Below are 22,230 nucleotides of genomic sequence, written 5' to 3'. Positions count from 1 at the left end.
CATCTGCTGCTTCTTTGCCCATTCTCCTAATCTGTCTAAGTCTTTCTGCAGACTCCTTGCTTCCTCAGTATCCTTCGTCCCTTTGCCAATCAGCCCATCCTCTATCCAAGCTAGTATTTTTCCTGTAGTACCATGGGCTCTTACTGTATCTTGTTAAGCACCCTAATGTGCAGCACCTTTTCAAAGGCCTTCTGAAAATCCAAGCTATGCAACAACCAGCAAGCGGTTCTCCTTTGTCCATCCTGTTTGTTATTGATGAAATCCCAATGATTATAATCTCAATATACAAACCAAATGGTCTCAGATGTACAGGAACTTTGGTATTGAACTAAAATTTGCAGTTTTTTCTTGTCTTGGCACTTGGGTGGGAATAGCTCTCTCTCTTGACTTTCCAAAAGCTCTCTGCTTATCTGTTTGCTCAAATACAGTAGCAGTAAAAAATGCCAGAAATTTAAAATGAAGTCAGAAAATACTGGAAGGACGGCAGATCACGCAGTATCTCTTGCAAGGGAGATGGAGTGAATGTTTCAGTATTCTGCTGAATAATTTTCAAAATTTTCTTTTTGTTGTCTTAATATGGTACAATACCGTCCAAAGTAGAGAGTAAAATTTAGAAATCGAAGAAGAGCCATGGGAAGTTTGTATTTATATGTATGGGCAAAATGGAGGTACTCTGCAAATGGATTGCAATTACTCCTTGCTGGATATTAATGTCAAGATCACTCCAATATTGAGTAGAACTTTTTGGATTAGAGTTTAATTGATATTCTGCCGATTCCTATCCCAGTATTTTCATGCAGACCGATACATCATTGACGTGGAATGCAGTGAATTTTTCACTTAAATGTCAGAGTTTAAATCTTTCCCCATAGTTGATAAGAATGTCTCTGTAACAGTCCGTAGGTATGTCAGCATTACTTGGGATAAGACAAATGTATTTCAAAATATTTTATTTAAAACATTGAATTGCATGAGGTTTTGCTTTTACGTATGATTACAAATTAAATGAATAATGGCAATAAGTCTTGGCTTTGAACTGTATATTGCATAATTACAATGATGACAGCATGTTCACTTGATTGATCAGGTACTGATAAGGTAGTGAGAGAAATGCTTATGTGGACTTGATAACTCATTTGCAATATGTTGATTTACAATAGTAATGTGAACAAATTAGAAGCATTTACTTTACCCAAATGCTCACGGTACAGGAGATATCTTCTACAATAATTTGCTATTGATAGTGTCTGTCATTTCATTGGCCAGTAATAGGACAAGTAGTTCTACCATCTCCTTTATTTTTGCCCTGTCAAGAACAAGGCTCTGGCAGAATCTACAGGCCCCATATTGGCCTCATTAGTTATCTCAGAGCCTACAGAACTGGAATGAAAGCAGGTCATCCATGACCCCATGTGGCTATCTTAGAAGAAGAAAGATCTACTGGGAATCAGGCCTCAAGGACTGAAGCAACACACATAAAAATTGTTGATGAATGCAGCAGGCCAGGCAGCATCTATAGGAAGAGGTACAGTCGATGTTTCGGGCTGAGACCCTTCATCAAGACAGGACTCAAGGACTGAAGTCAGCTTAATATGTGATTGATACTTATCAAATTGCCAAAACATAAACACCCCACAAAAGACAGATATCAGTGGTCAGATTTTTTTTTATTTTCTTAAATATAACAGAGCTTTAACAGTTTTAATATCCTTTGCCTTTTGTAATACCTTGTAATTTATGAATTGTGTATCTTCTGCCTCATGTAAGGTACAGAAGCATGGATTAAAAACCATAGTACCATCATATGGCTCTGCCAAATAGGTCTTGAGGAGTTAAATATTATTTTTAAACATTTATTTTTGCTTCCTTGAGCGATGAACTGCGGAGGTGTATTTTGAGTCTGGGTTCAAGGGTTCATTACGCCTGTACAATACAACTCTGATATTCATCTTCCCCAGATAGCCATGAAATACAGAAAAACCATAGAGTTGTTGAAAGAAAAGATATCAATGCCCCCGCACCCCACCCCCCGCAACACACACACAAAAGAAAAAGAAAAAGGTCCATTTCTTAAATTTGCCAGCAGGAGCTGGGAAATTACAATACCATAGAGAAAAGTGAAGTCAAAATTAGAGTGTCCTAATTATGAGGGGCTTTTTGCAGCCATTTCCAATTGCATCGTTTACTTTGTGGACACGTTGGTGGTATTGTTTTTGGAAATTACATGTGTATTTTTAAATGGACATACATTTCCTCACAGGTGATCTTGCTCCACTGCCATTAATCTCAATGGACATGTGAGTGGATGTACCTTTTGCAGAAAATTGGGGTTCCATCAGATTTCCAGTACAGGTCGTTTCAGGGAAATTTAGATAATTTGCACTTTTATGTCAAACATGAGACTTTTAAAAATAATATTCATGAAAAACAACAAAATATAGCTCGTTGGAGTTGATAGAATTATTGTTAAATCACAAAGAATTTAATTTGTTGTAGCTGTTAACTGAGGATAGAAATGGCTGCTATGTTCTCCCATTCATTTGTTTGTATTGGAAAAATCAAAATAACATTCAATAAGACTACAGGAGAAGCAGAATTTGAAATGGTATGCTTATCATGAACAGTAATTATTATAGTAGTCAGTACCTCACTATGATGCATGGTTTATAGTTCAAGAGTATTCAACCATATTCCACCTCTATTGCTTTTAATTATTATAATGGGTGGAGCAGGGATATAGCTTGGCAATATGACTATTAAAACTTGTGAAAATAGTAATTCAAATGTGGCTTAATCATATGTTAACAGCCTAAGTAGTATATTAATTATTAACATTCTGAGAACTAATTTAGATATTAATCTTGGTCTAATCGTTGCAGTGAACTGTTTAAACATGTAACAGAAATTAACTATCAGTATCCAGATATATTGATACAGTAACCTTTCATTCACTCAATCTGTACTAATGGAGAATTGTATAATTTTTATAGCTGAGCTATGAATTCAGAAGACAGAACTGGATATTCAAATTGTGATATATAATCTCATAAGCATAGAAGTATGATTAATGCACAACAATCTGTAGTTCTGCCTAGAACAAAAAAAAAATTTTCAGGGCTCTCCGGACAGTGGACTGTTGTATGATAAATTTGGACTAACAGAGTGTATGCATTTGACAGATCCTCAAAGACAGCAGTTCTGATAGTCAAGGTAGTTAAAGATGCAAACAGAATACTTTCTGAGGTATAGAATATAACTCTGTGCTAGAGTTGTCAATATCTTTTAGGCCAAAGCATTAGTACTGCATTTCTTCAACATATAATCCACACAGGGAAGATACGGATTGCATGGGAGCAGGTGCAAAATCAGACAATACTGGAAAATTGGGATTGATTGTTTTCTTACATGAGAAGAGATTAAACAGAGGGATATAAGATTACAGGTTACCTAGTTGGAGTAAGTAGGTAGTACTTATTTCACTTAGTTGAGAGGTCAGAGGGCATGGATTTAAATAAATTGGTTGAAGAATTGGAGGAAAAAATGAAGATTTACTTCTGGGATTTACTGCTACAAGTGGAGGTATATATACCCATCATTTAAAAAAAGTTTCCTGGGTGTGTTTCTGAAGAGCTGTGGTCCTGTTGCATGGCAGATCAAGTGCTGGAAGGTGTGTTCATGTAGTACAGGCACTGCAGGTACGTACCCTGGTCATAAGAGGTTCAAGCTGAAGATCATGTGACACCTGTAGCCTCTTCCATCATTCAGAAAAGGTTACAATTGGCTTTTCTTCTCAAACTCCACTCCCTCAGGCCTTGTATCCTCTCATTGTTGTTAATTTGAAAAAAGAATGTCTTTGCAGGCATCAACCTTCCTGAGTTAGGCAAACAAAGATTGCTAGCAAATTTGAATGTAGAAATAGACTGCCATGTTTTAATTGCTTTCTATTTTATTTTAGGGCAAAATGGCCAAGTCAGAAGTGAAAACGTCCCTTCTGGACAACATGATCGGGGTGGGAGACTGTGTACTTTTGGAACCTCTCACTGAAGACACGTTCTTAGAAAATCTCAAAAAGCGCTTTGACCACAGTGAAATATATGTAAGTGTTCTTAAAATATATTTGGTATAACTTATTTGGGTAGATTTCTATATTTTAATTGCTTTATAACCCTCTCAAGATGAAAGAAGAGTTCTTGCTCTTTATTGGCAAACTTCCTTTTTTATCTATTTCATGTACAGTTACACCTGATATTATGATCACTCAGATTTACAAGCATTAAATCATATCATGTTCACAACTATAAAGCAGATGGCAACAGGCAACCAAACCTTTGTAATCCTTGATGATTTATTAGTGTTTCTTGATCTGAGAGATGTTTTCATGTCTCGAACTTTCCAACAAGTGGGAGAATTACCAGAATTGCATCAGGTGTATAAGATGATGAGAGGCATTGATCATGTGGACAGTCAGAGGCTTTTTCCCAGGGCTGAAATGGCTAACATGAGAGGGCACAGTGTTAAGGTGTGTGGAAGTAGGTACAGAGGAGATGTCAGGGGTAAGTTTTTTATGCAGAGAGTGGTGAGTGCGTGGAATGGGCTGCCGGCGGCAGTGGTGGAGGCAGATACAATAGGGTCTTTTAAGAGACTCCTGGATAGGTACATGGAGCTTAGAAAAATAGAGGGCTATGTGTAACCCTAGGTAATTTCTAAAGTAAGTATGTATTCGGCACAGAATTGTGGGCCAAAGGGCCTATATAGGTTGTATAGGCTATAGGTTTTCTATGTTTCTAATCATCTCCATCACTAAATACAGTTGAAGTCAGAAGTTTACATACACCTTAGCCAAATACATTTAAACTCAGTTTTTCACAATTCCTGACATTTAATCCTAGAAAACATTCTCTGTCTTAGGTCAGTTAGGAACACTACTTTATTTTAAGAATGTGAAGTGTCAGAGTAATAGTAGAGAGAATGATTTATTTCAGCTTTCATTTCTTTCATCACTTTCCCAGTGGGTCAGAAATTTACGTACACTTTGTTAGTATTTGGTAGCATTGCCTTTAAATTGTTTAACTTGGGTCAAACGTCTTGGATAGCCTTCCACAACCTTCTCACAGTAAGTTGCTGGAATTTTGTTCCATTCCTCCAGACAGAACTGGTGTAACTGAGTCAGGTTTGTTGGCTTCCTTGCTCGCACACGCTTTTTCAGTTCCGCCCACAAATTTTCTATTGGATTGAGGTCAGAAAATGATGTCAAGTCTGGTTCATCCTTGGGAGCAATTTCCAAACGCCTGAAGGTACCACGTTCATCTGTACAAACAATGGTACACAAGTATAAACACCATGGGACCACGCAGCCATCATACCGCTCAGGAAGGAGATGCATTCTGTCTCCTAGAGATGAACATACTTTGGCGCGAAAAGTGCAAATCGATCCCAGAACAACAGCAAAGGACCTTGGGAAGATGCTGGAGGAAACAGGTAGACAAGTATCTATACCCACAGTAAAACGAGCCCTATAGCGACATAACCTGAAAGGCTGCTCAGCAAGGAAGAAGCCACTGCTCCAAAACCGCCATAAAAAAGCCTGACTACAGTTTGCAAGTGCACATGGGGACAAAAGTGTTACTTCTTGGAGAAATGTCCTCTGGTCTGACGAAACAAAAATTGAACTGTTTGGCCATAATGACCATCGTTATGTTTGGAGGAAAAAGAGTGAGGCTTGCAAGCCGAAGAACACCATCCCAACCGTGAAGCATGGGGGTGGCAGCATCATGTTGTGGAGGAGCTTTGCTGCAGGAGGGACTGGTGCACTTCACAAAATAGATGGTATCATGAGGAAGGAAAATTATGTGGATATATTGAAGCAACATCTCAAGACATCAGCCAGGAAGTTAAAGCTCGGTTGCAAATGGGTCTTCCAAATGGACAATGACCCCAAGCATACCTCCAAAGTTGTCGGAAAATTGCTTAAAGACAACAAAGTCAAGGTATTGGAGTGGCCATCACAAAGCCCTGACCTCAATTCGATCGAAAATTTGTGGGCAGAACTGAAAAAGCGTGTGCGAGCAAGGAGGCCTACAAACCTGACTCAGTTACACCAGTTCTGTCTGGAGGAATGGAACAAAATTCCAGTAACTTACAGTGAGAAGCTTGTGGAAGGCTACCCAAAATTTTTGACCCATGTTAAACAATTTAAAGGTAATGCTACCAAATACTAACAAAGTGTATGTAAATTTCTGACATACTGGGAAAGTGATGAAAGAAATGAAAGCTGAAATAAATCATTCTCTCTACTATTATTCTGACATTTCACATTCTTAAAATAAAGTAGTGATCCTAATTGACCTAAGACAAAGAATGTTCTCTAGGATTAAATATCAGGAATTGTGAAAAACTGAGTTTAAATGTATTTGGCTAAGGTGTATGTAAACTTCTGACTTCAACTGTATGTAAGTTCAAAAGCCTCACATGTGTATCACAACTGGTAGAGATAGGTAGGGAGGTTGGCTTGGTTGTTTTCAATTACATCAAGCCATAAATAGCAAAGGTATCATCACCTTCGTATTCTCCGAATAACAGCTTGCAGTTCTTCCGCTGGGAATATGGTGGGAGGCTGTCTCTGGGGATTGAGGATGACCTGCTTCCATTTCAATTCTGTGGGTTCTGGGGTGACTGATAAGTCAAAAATGGACCCATCGACCACCACAGATCGGAGAGAAAGTGCTTGGTGGGGAATACTTTTGTGGGAAATTTTGAAGGGGGAGGGGAGACACTCCTTATATCATTTATGCTGGGCTTCTTTGTGCTCCTGATGCATGTGATAGAGGTTCTCAGTGCAATCCCAAATGCTCTTTCTTGGCTTCAAGTGGTTAAGGGTCAAAGGTTTGCATGAATCTGTGAGGAAGTTGCATTTTTTTTCCAAGGAGGTTTTGGCACCCTTGAATCATTTCCTCATCCACCAGGATTCCCATGGCAAGAGCTTAGAATGGATGGATTGTTTGGGCAGTTGTTTTGGGAAACAGACTGTGGAACATAGAAGGAAAGGAAAAAGATGCATCAAATTAACATATTTTATCTTCTGATCCACCTTACGATGGCAGAGTCTACACGCCAGGAATTACTTTTGAAGTGCAGTGACTTTTTTTTCTTTGTAGGCAAATAATTTGCACATAGAATATACAAAGGATAATGACCAACTGGTGAATTTTGTGGATTAATACCGGCAAGAACACTGGGATAACTTTTACTGTAATTCAGTTGCTTTATTATACATCTTTCTGTGCCGGGGTCGGTGCTGGGTTGAATATTTTTTCCAAATGATAGCTTTACCACAATGCAGAGCTCCTTTAATACTGCATGTAACGACACTTGTGTTAGGTTTAATTTGGGAGCATTGGAAGTATTCTGTTGCCTCACTATGCAATACTGAGAAACAGAAGTATACGTGGTGGATACTTATACAATCTAGTCCTTGTGAAGTAAATCAACTTTCAAGGGCAGATTTTGGGGATTGGAGGAGTAATTGCAATAGAAATGTGATACAGGAAAGTTTTATTGAAGTGATGTCTACAGAAGTTAAGTTGCACTGGGCTGCAATGAGCCGAAAAGTACTGTACTGGTCATTGTGGCTTGTGTTATTACTTTTAAATGCTTTCTTGCTGGCATTCTCCCACATTTATCATAACCCCTGTTTGCTTGATAAAAATATTACAAAATAAATAATAAAGTTCATAGCATAAAACAGATACTAATTATATTATCAATTACAGGCATTAATTCTGTATCCTATTGTTTGTGGGAGCAGGAGATAGTGGGGAAATCTTGAGTTGAAACAATTAAAAATATTCCTACCTCCCCTTCTGGGGTAACCTGTAAATTGATGAGGTGACCTGTAAATTAATGTTCTTCTAACCCAGTTCTGTCCCATTCAGACTGAGAATCTGAGTAAAAAACAATCTGAAAGCTTGAAGTATTTCATATGGCTTTATCATAATATTGATACTCTTGTCAAGATTATCATTTATTTATTTAGAGATACTGTGTAGAGTAGGCCTTTCTGGCCCTTTGAGCAACACCACCTAGCAACCCCTGATTTAACCCCAGCCTAATCATGGGACAAGTTACAATAACCAGTTAACCTACTAAACAGTATGCATTTGTGTTTGTCTTTATGTAGTATATCATCAATATGGGGAATTTAAGAATGTAATTCTTATTTTGTATAATATGCCGATTTAGCTCTAGACCTCTTTTATTTTTTTAGGATGATCATGACTGTATTACTGACAATGTAACAATTTGAAATGAGCTAGTAATAACTTGAGTAGATGAAGGCCTGGGCCTTTGGGAGAATGATCCAAATATTGCATATTGCCAAGAGCCCCTTTGTATATTTGTTCAATTTATTGTGTAGTATATTGTGATATAAATTACTTTGTTATTGAAGCAGAATGTAAATGTTCTGTTTCCTTACTCTTCAAGCATTTTATTGTACTTCATGTTTTAATGGATCCTTTTGCCCTGGAGTGCCTAGAGCCTAAAGAATTTTGGATCTAGTTCTGTACATTAATAACTCAAGAGATTGTGCAGATACTGAAAATCCAGGGTAACACACACAAAATGCTAAAGGAACTCAGCAGGTCAGGCAGCATCCATGGAAATGAATAAATAGTCGTCATTTTTTGTAATTATTTTTCACTATGCTGATAATGATTACTATTACTATAGTTTCAACAGTATTATTCATTTCTGAAGTTAAACCAAAAACATGCAGTTAATGCAAATGATCTATTCTGTTATATTTGTAACTTTAAAGCATTTTACTAATTGGTAGCAATGGTGCATACAGACAGGTGGTGGAACGGCTGGCCCTTTGGTGTGGTCAGAACAATCTGGAGCTAAAGACTGTGGAGATGACAGTGGACTTCAGGAGGAGCCCCCCAATACTCCCCGCACTCACTATACTCAACAGTATTGTGTCTGCTGTGGAGACTTTCAGGTTTCTGGGTGTCACAATCTCCCAGGACCTGAAATGGACACCCAACGCAGACACGCTTATCAAAAAGGCTCAGCAGAGGTTGTATTTCCTGCTTCAACTCTGGAAGTACAACCTGCCTCAGGAGCTGCTGATTCAATTCTATTCAGGAATAATCCTGTCTGTTCTCTGTTCGTCCATCACTATCAGGTTTGGATCAGCTACCAAACAAGAATAGAATAAACTCCAAAGAACCATCAGGGCTGCGGGAAAGGATTATAAGCTGCCCTCGATCCAGGACTTATATGCATCTAGAGTCAGGAAGCAAGCAAGCAGCATCATTGTGGACCCATCACACCCTGGACATCACCTGTTCCAACTCCTTCCTTCTGATAGGCGCTTTAGATCACTGGATGCCAGGACAAATAGGTACAAGAACAGTTTCTTTCCGTATGCCATCAGTCTTATGAACACTTGAATTTTAGTCTATTATAAACCAAGTCCACCTTTACATACACAGGTATACCTCATTGTATATAGTTCACGATTATTTGCACTATTGTTTTATTTGCTTTTTGATTCTGTACAGCGAGAGCTCAGGGAAACCGGCATCAAATTCCCTGTATGTGTCCACATACTTGGCGATAATAAAGGATTCTGAATCAGATTCTGATTCAATGAGTTTACAATGTCCATTGAAGTCAGTGGGGTCATGGAACCTGCACCAGGTGGGGCAGAGATCCAAGACATAAGCCACCTCAGCAGCTGTTCTCAACAAAATCTGAGATACCACCCACTGATGAGGTGATCTGCAGTGTGATGGAGAAATGGAGAAAGGTTGGCCAAGGTAATGTTCTTGAAACTTGAGAATGTCCATCAATGCACCAGTGCAAATCTTTCACATTGGCCAGCAATCTGTGTGATTAAAGTGCACTTGACAGTCAATTGTAGCTATTGCACTGTTTAACTAGAGAGTTATTGTTGGCCAAATAGGATGCTTTGATCATGTCATAGACAGTGAGATCTTTGCTCTACTCACCATTGAGCCATAGAGCACTACCACACACAGTCTGTGTTATCCTGTTGTTGCACCTCATCCCATCTCTTGCACCTGGTCCATAGCCCTCCATAACTCTCAAACCATGTTACATATCCAAAGCAGTGTCAGCAGTTGAATTGTTTCCCTTGTGTTAGTTTACCATATGTGGATATTCAAATTGAAGTAATGTTTTTTGTACAAATTCTCCAGGAGCGTTTGGAATGTTCCCAGTGATTTATCAAAACTGTTTGTAGATGCTGTCATAGAAAGCTTGGTCATTAAATGTGGTAAATAAAGGGAAAAAAAATAAAAGACAAACCCTCCATGTGCAAGAGAAAGAAAAAAAATACAAATCATGCAGACAATTAAAGCGAACAACAGCATTCCAAACCAAAATTGAGTCCTAAGGTCTGAAGCCTGGAGCAGCCCAGAGTAGGCCCAAAGCCTCACTTATCAGTACATCATATTAGTGGGCACGGAGTGCAGTAGCCAGGGCGGTCTTCATAGCCTCAGTGCCATGGAGCTGATCATCGTAGAGAATGAGCGAAATTGGCTCTCACCCCGGATCCTGACGCCCTGTGCCAGCATTTAAATTGAACAGACAATGGAACTGCGAAGGGCTCCGGTGCTGTAGAGAGAGGAGTGAAGATCGCGGAGAGCGAGCAGAATCGGCTCTCGCCTCTGACCTGAACTAGCGTTTAAATTGCCTAAACAGCAAATTGTACCTCACACTATGACCTAGCTGCTGTGAACGGCTCTGCATCTAGACCATGTCGCCCAGCAACTCACTCCGTGCCCAAATTTTGACGCCCAGCCCAAAGCTACTCTCGAGCATTTCAAATCAGCTTGGCCTCAGAGCGATCCAACCTTGCATCCAGGCCAGATGTACGGACACCGCAGATCTCCTCTGCCTGGGCCCCAACTTCTTCTTTTGATGCCCAGAGTGAGCCAACATTGCTCCCGGGCCAGCTGTATGTATGGGCATGGGTACTCCACCTGCAATGATACTGCAACACACCATCTTGGCTCGTCCCCTGAACTCACCTCATTATCACTCGCCCGTCACTGTTTGCGGTGATAATTTAATACAATTTACCTCAAAAAAGGTATTTTAGTTATGTTTTTTGTCAGATTTCTTACCTTTTTGACTACTAGAGAGCTGTTGCACATGTTCAGTAGTGCCATCTTAACTGGAATACTGTAATATCAATAAATTATTAAATTTTCTTGTTTATAAAACTGTTAAATCTATTAGTCTGATATATATTCAAGTTTTCCGTGGCTATAATGAAAACATCTAGTTTAACATAATACTAAAATTACAAAATGCCAAATATATCAAATACAAGAACATTTTGGCAGATAGGGGAAGGATATTCAGCAAATTCAAAATGCAAAGATTATACGGTGACCTTTCTTTTTTAACACGTTAATTATCACGCATTTGAACCCTTCTTCAGTCCTGAAGAAGGGTCTTGGCCTGAAACGTCAACTGTTTACTTTTTTCCATAAATGCTGCCTGACCCACGGAGTTCCTCCAGTATATTGTGTGTGTTGAAAATTTTTATGTTCTTATTCCTCAGGAAAATTATAACACAGTGCTAATTTTTCTAGGAATCCTGGAATAAAGGGTATGCTTTGACTGATTTGATTAATTCAATACCCAGACGTCTTTTACTGAAGAAGTCAAAAAGAAGAGTAAAAGTTGCATCAATTTTTGAAAGATGCATTTCTATACCTCTGTACAGGAATAGCAAAAGTCTCAGAGCATCTTTAGTGAGTTTTTAAATAGATGTGGTTTGGATGATGCCCAGACAAGTCTTTTAAGCATTTTTTTGAAGTTCCTTTATTAAGTTGAATTATTATCTTGTTGGAATGTATACTAGTTTTTTTTTAAAACCATGAGATAGTTTTCAGCAGGCATACACGCAATGTTCTCAGGCACGGAAGAATGCTACCCAGTGATGCTTGTTTTTGCTCTGCTACAGCTGATGTCAGCTGAATATCTTTCCAGTAATGTGGCAAGTTATGTTGCTGACAATTGTACTTTTCCAGACCATGAATTATCTAATTTAATCAGTGATCTTGGTTGTCTGGATTGATTCAGAACTGTGCTGGCATCATACTTACTTCACAATTATATGATCCATAGTATTTTAGTTAGGCTCTGAAAATATCTCCATACTTTATCAAGTTCACATTAGAAAATTGACCAATGTTAGACAGTTTAGCCCCTCTCCCTGTGTTCACGTAAGTAAGTATCACAGCCAGGGATTTTGACCAATTTAACTGTGAACTTTTATTTGTGAATCACATGCTCCTTTTTTTTACATCGTAGAGCACAAAAACAGGGAAAATTGTAAGGCATTAAAAACTAAAAATTCAAAAACTGAAATGGCAGCAGTTCAAATGTACTCGTCCCTTTTTTCTCAGGTGAACCACCTCTCACAGGTATTACAGCCAGTTGTATCTTTGGATAAGTCTCAATTAGCTTTGCACGATGTGATGGAGCACGATTTGACCATTCCTCCTTGCAACATTGCTCAAGCTGTGCCAGGTTAGTTGGGCAGAGGTGGTGGACAGCAATCTTGAGGTCTTGCCAGAGATTTTCCGTTGTGTTAAGGTTAGGACTCTGACTAGGCCACTCAAGGACATCAACTTTCTTCATTTGAGCCACGCTGTGGTTGCTCTGGCAGTGTGCTTTGGGTCGTTGCCCTGCTAAAAGACAAACTTCCTCCTTAGTCTAAGCTTTCTGGCAGAGATTAGCAGGTCTTTATCCAAGATCTCTCTGCATTTAGCAGCATTCATCTTCCCATCAATCCTGACCAGATATCCAGTCCCTGCTGCTGAAAATCATCCACATAGCATGATGCTACCTCCACCCTACTTTACAGTAGGGACGGTGTTACCTGGCTGATGCACAGTATTAGATTTACACACATGTACCACTTAGTGTTGAGGCCAAAAATTTCCACTTTGGTCTCATCCGACCACAAAACCTTCTTCCACATCTTTGCAGTATATTTTAAGTGCCACTTTGCAAAGTCTTTATGGGCAAGGATATGCTTTTTCTTTAGCCAGGGCTCTTTCTTGCCAGTCTTCCAACAATACCTTTTTTATGCAAGGCCTTAGAGATTGTGAAGCCCTGAAGTTCATCTCCAGTTTGAGCCACTGACTTGTGCAGCTCATTCAGAGTGACTGTTGGTGTCACAATAGCCTCCCGTACAAATGCCATTCTTCTCTGGCGACTAGGTTTAGAGGGGTGGACTGACTTAGGCAGTGTGGCTGTGGTCTCATATTTTTTCCTCTTTTTCATGATTGACTACACTGAGCTCTGAGCTATGTTCAGTGCCTTTGAAATGGTCTTATATCCTTCCCCTGATTTGTGCCTCTCTAATACCATTTCCGTGACTTGTCTTTGATGCTCTTTTGTCTTCATTTTGGTTCGATCTGTTGAAAATTTATCATACTGTTGGACCTTACGGAGAGAGGAGGTGCTTATTCTTATGAGTTCATGAAAACAGGTGGTCCTCCAATTTTCTACATCAACAAATTGGGTGAGGTGGTAAGGTAATTGATTATATCGAAGGAAAGTTAGCATAACAATGGGGTTGAATACTTTTTCAGCCTCACAATTTTGGTTTATAAATTTTAGTATATTGTTGACAGGTTTTGGAATTTTTCTTTTGATTTGACATGATGCACAATGATTTGTAGATTAGCTCAAAAAATTCTGCTTCAATATATTTTAAACTTAGAAAATGAAACAGTAAAATGTGAAAATAGTTGTGGGGACTGTGCACTTTTTCAAGGCACTATTCATGTATTGTTCAGCTTGGTGGCTTTATATATCTTGATTCTAAATTCTCATTTCAGATGGAGAAACTTACTTACACAGCATGTGGTTGGAAGCTGGAATGCATCTTCACTCCATCCAACTTCATGTTCCAATTGGTTTTTGAAAAAAAAAACTTTGATCAAATTTTCATGCTCTTCATTGAGAATAGAATCGATTTCCTTAACATTGCTTGTCCATCACTAATTAATCTTTTTTGATATTCTTCCTCTCACCTCTGCAAATTTTCATTTGTGATCAGAATGTGATCAATTCCATGTGCTTCAAACTTTAAAACTATCTCAAGATTGTGCCAGTAAAACTGAATTCATCTCTCTATAAACATGTCACTTAGTCGCTGTTCTGATTTTAGGACCTATAAGGTTTGTGCGTTGAGGTTCGTGATGTTTCGCATATATACCTCTTTTTTTATTTATGTTTGCTTCTGTACTTATCAAGTTAAGTGATGTCAGTGCTTTGTTTTCACACTGTACACCAATTACGGCATCAGTCACATACTTTTAGATCAAGGTGTCTTATTTATAAAGCGAGAAAAACAATGTTTCATAAGCATACTATGCACCAGTCATCATGTTTTACCTGAATGTTGATTTTTTTGTGTTTTGCTGCAGTTCTGCTGCTATTTGTATTGAGATTGCATCAACTTGTTTCATCCCAGAGATGAAAGATAGCACATTTGCACACATTAACCCATTGAGCAGCATATTTTAAAGAAATACAGAACAAGATTTGGCATTCCATTTTTTGAGGAGATGTAGCAAAAAGATCTTTGAAGTTGGTGATGTTTGCTTAAGTAAGTTATTTTACTGAGCCTTCACACTGGAGAAACGTGATAGTAACAACTGTTGTTTATAGCAGCCCCAATTGACATCATTAATGCTGGTCTCTTTGTGTTGCAGCTAGGATTTAATAATAGATAGAGGTAGAAGTATAAACAGAACATAGTTTTTTGTAAGCAATCTTATTCTTTCCTGGTTTGACATTCCCATGAATGGTGAATGGTTGGTTTCCACTCTAGTTTTACATTTAAAAAACTACGACATAGACTTGATGAAGAAACACTTGGTCCAATGCAAAGAAAGCTAGGTTTTGCTGCTTGAGACCAAGTAGACAAACACAAACAGACTCACTTAGGTGCATGCATACACATTCACAAATATTCTTACTTGCTAGGTTGCAGTCTTTGATAAGGCAGGGCAAAATATTAGACTTCAGGCAAAAACAATATGTTTGCTATGAATATGCCTTATGAACACGGGTGAAAGTGATCTATAATAAAGTAATAATAAGCACAATTTTGAGAAAATCTGCGAATGCTGGAAATCCAAGTCAACACACTCAAAATGCTAGAAGAACTCCGCAGGTCATGCAGCACCTATGGAAAAGAGTAAACTGTTGACATGCAAACACGAGTAAACTGTTGGCATTTTGGGCCGAGATCCTTCATCAGGGCTAAGTGAAATTTTTAATGTTTGCTATTTAAATGTTAGTTTTCTTCTCTCAGTTTGACACAGATCAATAAAAGTGATGAGCCAAATGGGCACCTGACACTTATCCAGAAGAAATCCTGTGCAGTGTTAAAGCACATTTGTGATCATTCCAGGCTATTAACTATGGATTTGGCTTATTTGTGTAGTGAGAACTTTGAGTTGCAAAAACAAGGAATGAGGAAAGGAAAACATGCATTTCAGTCATATGGGAATTGCGCCAGGTTTTCCGATGCTGATGTGACCCTCACTATGTTTGTTAAGCAATCTTCAGAGTGAAAACTGGTTGGTACCGTAGAGGCCCAATTTTTAGTGTACAAAGGTTACATAGAGAAGTAACAATGTGGTAGTAAGCAATTTGTGTTAAAATAGGTGTATTAAGGGCTGAAGTGTGCTCTACAGTATTGGCCTGTTTAATGTGATCTCTACAGATATATCCTGGTCAACTCTTGACATTAACTTCCATTGTTTTGATGGATTGGATCTGTTTAATAAGGAAGCACATGATCTTTCAGAAGTCCATTGATTATCTTCAATGTAAATATTGGCTTGATGTCAAATCTAGAGAGGGAATAAGGTAACAGCCAGAGTTAGACAACCCACCGAACAGATCAACAGCCACAACTTGCACTTCTACTCTAGTGGGATATCCCAAAGATGTTTCATAGGAGTGTCACAAAGAATTAAAATGGCATCAAACTACATATAGTAATATTAGAAGAGTGGTCAAAAGCTTGGACAAAGTATGCTGTTGATTGGAAAATGTTGTCAAGTTGAATCTAGATTCAATGCTCAAAGAACTTGTTCACTGATTTAATTTGATATTTGAATCTTAGCCACCAGTTGCAGTATGAATAGCATTCCTTATAGAATAAGTCATGATTCCCACTAATTGTTTCCACTAGCTATGCTGAAATGTCAGGCTCTATTAGTGATTTTGAATGGAAAGATGATATGTTAATGACAAATAGATTAGATATGTCTGTGCTAAATTAGCTATATGCAGTAGTAGGAGAGCTCCAATTGCTTCAGGGTTCTGAGGTAGGAAAGAGAAAAACTAGAGATTCGTGGTTCTGATCACCAGCCAGAGAAGTCTGAATGTATAACGTGTTGAAAATTGGATGAATGAGGAATTAGCATTAGATATGATGCTTCATTTTGCCCCATAGTGAAATGTTTACAGTTCAAAGTAAATTTATTATCGATGTATATGTCACCATATACTATCTTGAGAATTATTTTCTTGCAGGCGTTCACAGTAGAACAGAGAAATACAATAGAATCAATGAAAAACTATGCGTAAGCAAACTGAGAAGCAACCAATGTGCAAAAGAAGACAAATGTGCAAATACAAAAAAGCATAGTAATGATAAGCATCGAACGCCTGGCTCAGAGTTGGAGACCTCTTCCCAGAAACAGAAGGGTTCCTTGTGGCAATACAGAACCAGGAGGTTAACATAAAAAACTATAAAAGATGCATAATAAAAGATTTTAAAAATTCAAGCAACACACACAAAAAATGCTGGTGAACGCAGCAGGCCAGGCAGCATCTATAGGAAGAGGTACAGTCGATGTTTCGGGCTGAGACCCTTCATCAGGGCTAACTGAAAGAAAAGGTAGTAAGAGATTTGAAAGTGGGAGGAGGAGGGGAAGATCCGAAGTGATAGGAGAAGACAGGAGAGGAGGGGTGGATCTAAGAGCTGGAAAGTTGATTGGCAAAAGGAATACCAGACTGGAGAAGGGAGAGGATCATGGGACAGGAAGCCTGGGGAGAGAGAGAGAGAGAGAGAAGTTGGGGGGGGAAGCCCGGAGGTGGAGAGCAGGCAAGGAGTTATAGTGAGAAGGACAGAGGGAGAAAAAAGAGAGGGGAAAAAAGGGGGAAAAATAAAAAAAAAATTAAATAAATAAATAAGGGATGGGGTGTGAAGGGGAGGAGGGGCATTAATGGAAGTTAGAGAAGTCAATATTCATGCCATCAGGTTGGAGGCTACCCAGATAGAATGTAAGGTGTTGTTCCTCCAACCTGAGTGTGGCTTCATTGTGACAGTAGAGGCGGCCATGGATAGACATATCAGAATGGGAATGGGACATGGAATTAAAATGTGGGCCACTGGGAGATCTTGATTTCTCTGGTGGACAGAGCGTAGGTGTTCAGCGAAACGGTCTCCCAGCCTGCGTCGGGTCTCGCCAATATATAGAAGGCCACACCGGGAGCACCGGATGCAGTATGTCACCCCAGCCGACTCACAGGTGAAGTGTCGCCTCACCTGGAAGGACTGTCTGGGGCCCTGAATGGTGGTAAGGGAGGAAGTGTAAGGGCACTTACACTTAAAAAAAATTCAAGTTGCTAATGCAGATCATGCCGAGAAACCAGAAACAATCCAACACATTACAGTATCCTGCAGCAGTATAATTCAATCATCACATCATTCACCAAAATATTGCTTGAAAATACAAACTCATAAAGGAAACCATACCTTACTATAAATACAGGCCTGATCCAGTTTTAGAGTCAGAGTCCCACAAATTATATTACGACCAATCCATTATTACAGATAGGACAATCCAGATACAATATTACAGGACAAACAAGCAAGCATGATTTACTTCATAGATATAGTCATTCCAAGCATACATAACATACTGAAGTCAATAAGTGAAAATCATCAGAAATATGCTGAAATAAAGGAGGAAACTGGAAGAGTATTGAACTTGAACAGGGTATACATTGTTCCGATAGTAATTCAGTATCTATAACTGGTGTCATCCCAAAGTCACTCAATAATAGCATTAAACAATTAGGCCTACACAGCAATATCTTTGTAAATCTACAGAAAGCCAGAATACTAAACACCACTAGAACAGTCCAGCAGTTCCTCAGGTTTTATCAGCCCAAGCTGAGCAAAAATAAAAACAATAACAATTAATAAATACGTTGTTGTTGTTGTTCGTCCACCGTTGACGTCGAAGAGGACCTCGACACCATAATGATGGTATCGAGACTAGCGCGTGATTTGGATTTAAGTGAGGGAGAGTTGCGCAGCATCAGCCTCACTCTCTCTTCCCAATTCCCATCTGGGTCCAGTGGCAAGACAGAGTCTAGACGGCTGGAGATGGGACTAGGCACATTGGATGACCAGGACGTCTTCTGTGTCTTGTCCTGCTCTACACGTTCCACGACGCTTGCAGAGACCGCCTCCTTGACCGTTGGACCTTCCAGTGCTCTCGTCCACTCAATCAGCCGGAGTCTGTCTTCACATGCTGGGATAGACAACTCCCTATCTCACCGAGGGTTTGAGACCCGTCGGCTACCCTCACCTGGTTTAGCCGGTTTGTCGAAGCCGTTGCCCGGGGTGTGGCCACTGTCGCATGCAAACAGTTACGGGGAGCCACAGGTGAGAGCTGAGTGCCAGGTGGGGACCAAAGGTGGACTAACCGCCCTGAAAAGAACGCGACATGTTCCCCCACCAGAGGTGCTACCCCTCCCTGACACCCCATATACCCCATAAACCCCATAAATAAGTAAATAATACTGGAAACATGAGTTGTAGAGTCTTTGAAAGTGAGTCCATAGATTGTGGAATCAATTCAGTGTTGAGGTGACTTCCACGCTGGTTCGGGAGCCTGATTGTTGAATGGCAATAACTGTTCCTGAACCTGGGGGTGTGGGACACAAAGCTCCTGATACCTCCTTCCTAATGGTAGAAACAAGAAGGGAGCATGGCCTGGATAGTGGGGGTCTTGATGATGGTTGCTGCTTTCTTGTGGCACCGCTCCTTGTCAATGTGGTCAAAGGTGAAGAGGGCTTTTCCTGTAATGGACTTTAATGAAGGCACTACTTTTTGTAGGCTTTTCCATTTTTGTGCATGGTGTTTCCATACCAGGACCATGATGCAACCAGTTGAGGTACTGTTCACTGTGCATCTATTGAAGTTTGTCAATGTTTTAGATGCCATGCCGAATTGGCTCAAACTTCTAAGAAAGTAGGGTCGCTGCCATGATTTCTTTGAAATGACACTTATGTGCTCGTCCCATTTCAGATCCTCTGACATGATAACACCATGGAATTTAAAGTTACTGACCTTCTCCACCTCCAATTCCCCAGTGAGCACTGGCTGGTGGAATCCTAGTTTCTTCCTCCTGTAATCAATAATCAGCTCTGCGGTTTTTCTGATGTTGAGTGAGAGTTTGTTGTTATCGCACATTTAACCAGATTTTCGATCTCCCTCTGATGTGCTATTTTACCACCACTTTTGATTTGGCCAACAAGAGTGGTGTTGTCAGCAAATTAAATATGACATTGGAGTTGTGTTTAACCTCACAGACATAAGTATAAAGCAAGTAGAACAGGGGCCTAAGCACACAGCCTTGTGATTCACCTGTGCTGATGGTGATTGTACAGAGATGTTGTTGCCAATCCAAAATGACTGAGATCTGCACGTGAGGAAATTAATGGTTAGTTGCACAAAGAGGAGTTGGGTTTTAGCGATTAGTTTCCAGGGGACAATCATGTTGTATGCTGAGCTGTAGTCAATGAAGAGTATCCTGATGTATGCATCTTCACTGTCCAGATGAATGAAGAGGCAGTGAAATGACATCTCCTGGTGACCTGTTTTGACGGTAAGAAAATTGGAGTGGAGCCAACTCACTCCTCAGGCAGGAGCTGATATGCTTCATGGCATACCATTCAAAGTGTATCATCACAGTGGATATAATTAAAATGCTATGGGAAATTAGTCACTGAGGCAGGTTGCCGCATTCTTATGATTGAAACCTGCTAGAAGCAGGTGGGTACCTCAGCAAGAGATTAAAGATGTCAGTTAACACTCCAGGTGATTAATTAGAACAGGTCTTCAATGCTCAGTCAGGTAAACCATCTGGGCTGGATGCTTCCCGTGGGTTCACCCTCCTGAAGGATGCTGTCATGTCGGCCTCAGAGACTGAAATCACAGGGTCACTGGGGACTGTTGGAGTTTGTGAAGTTGCCTCCATGTTCTATCAGTTAAAGTGAGCATAAAAGGCATGGAGTCATCTGGGAATGAATCCTTGTTGTCACATTCTGTACGTACATTGCATGGTTTTGCTTTGTTAGATTTGATAGCGTTCAAGCCCTGCCACAGCTGTCGAGCATGCTTCTGTGTTTTTGCAGTTGGGTCTGGAATTGGCACTTCACCTGTGAGGTCATGGCTGGACCTGTTGCCCTTACTGAATGCCTCTGATCTTGCCCTCAGCAGATTGCAGATCTCTTAGTTCATCCAGTATTTCTAGAGTGTGAATTCTCTGGATGCTTTTGTGGGTACATACTTGTCCATGTGTGTCTTTATAAGCTCTGTCTTCCTATGACTACCTCTTTGTTGTCTTTACCTTTGGTACCTCTGCTGCCTCTAAGTAGGAGGAGAATAGCCAGATCATCAGATTTTCTGAAATGTGGTCTAGGGATGGAACTATTGATGGTAGTGTAGTAGTGATTGAATGTGTTGGGTCCTCCAGTGCTGCAGTGATGTGCTGATTTCTTCAACACAGTCTGTGAACTCCCTGGCAAGGATGTGAAAGGTGTCAGGCTAGGCTGTTTCTTGTATTTTAATCATGGCACTCAATACATTGAGTGTTTGCTCAACATCAGCCTTTGGTGGTATGTAAACTACAGTAAGGATCACGACAGAGAATCCTCTTAGTAAGTCGAATTGTCAGCACTTAATCATTAGATATTCCAGAAGGGAGAAATGTGGAGAGAGGGTGACACCAATTCTCATATGTTCTTTTCAAATGTGGTGCCCCATGTGTATACTGTAGAGATATTATCTCTTTACCTTGGTTTCTCACTGGTGAATAACAAAGCCAATACCGTAATGATAGGAGATGAGAAACAAAATGATATTCTTGTCAGACATTGATGAAGCATTTTATGCAAGTAGTCTGGTCCTTAAGAGTTATTGGTTAAAAAGTGGAAAAATACCACAAGTATCTTAAAAATTGACTTGTATTAATTTTATTAGAAAATGGTGGCCTTGTTGTTATGCTTAAGTAAATTGGGACATTTTAATGATAATATTTAACCCAGTTATGTGATTATATACAAGATAAGCTGACAGAAGTGGACTACAGTTCGAAATTCAGTCACAATTGCAGTTTGAAATGGAATTTCCCTTGGGAACATTATTGTATTAATGCAATCTTTGGAGGCTGCTGTGTAGATGGATTCCCTAATCTATTATTTGAAGTACATTTGGCCAATTATGAATATTTGGAATAAAGAAAGGAGATACATAAAATGCATGGGAGATCCAAGAGATATAATTTGTTCTATTATATTTCATAGTTGTAAGATTACATAGATTTTGTGTTTGTTCATTTGATAATGCACCTGGCAAATTCATTTGCAAGGCTTTTGTTATGGAAATTTCCTTCAGCGTTATTACTTCAGTAAATGCATCATTCATTTAACTAATGATGAGTGTTCAGGAAATGGTAAGGGATGCTGTATCATGGAGAAATTAGTCAGTTCTCTCTAAGCTGGGCTTCAGAACAATCCATCAGTGGGCATCATAATATTTCATATCATATTTGTGACTTATAAAGGCATCTTTTCTTTGACTAATAACAATTTGATGTTCCTTATCTAGGGTCTTGAGTAGCCATTTTTTTAAAAAAGAAAGGATTGTCCTTGACAATCTTGATTAAACTTATAATGGCCTTTATTCATTCTGAATTTTTGCTGCAAGCTTAATTTTTTCACTGAAACAGCAAAAACTCACACCTATATATCATAATTAAGTGTAGTGATAATATACAGAAGATAGAAATATTGAGAGCGTGTAAAACATGGTCAAAGTGAGAGGCTTTGTTTTACAGTTTTGAAGGTGAAGGGATGAAA

The 22,230-nt window shown here is 39.4% G+C and overlaps 1 protein-coding gene across 4 annotated transcripts in view; it reads left to right on the top strand.

Annotated features, from left to right (window-relative positions):
* The window catches only part of myo1b (myosin IB), a 274,322-nt gene that overhangs the window by 13,323 nt on the left and 238,769 nt on the right, over positions 1-22,230 (top strand). For all 4 annotated transcript variants that reach the window (XM_072261652.1, XM_072261653.1, XM_072261655.1 and 1 more), the window contains one exon: positions 3,956-4,096. In XM_072261652.1, the coding sequence (XP_072117753.1) occupies positions 3,962-4,096 (135 nt within the window). In that variant the 5' untranslated portion in view covers positions 3,956-3,961. The remainder of the gene's footprint in view (positions 1-3,955; positions 4,097-22,230) is intronic.

Source organism: Mobula birostris, chromosome 6 (assembly GCF_030028105.1).
Source record: "Mobula birostris isolate sMobBir1 chromosome 6, sMobBir1.hap1, whole genome shotgun sequence".
Lineage (NCBI taxonomy): Eukaryota > Metazoa > Chordata > Chondrichthyes > Myliobatiformes > Myliobatidae > Mobula > Mobula birostris.
Note: the sequence above shows the minus strand (reverse complement) of the source record. Positions and strands in the feature narration are given on the sequence as shown.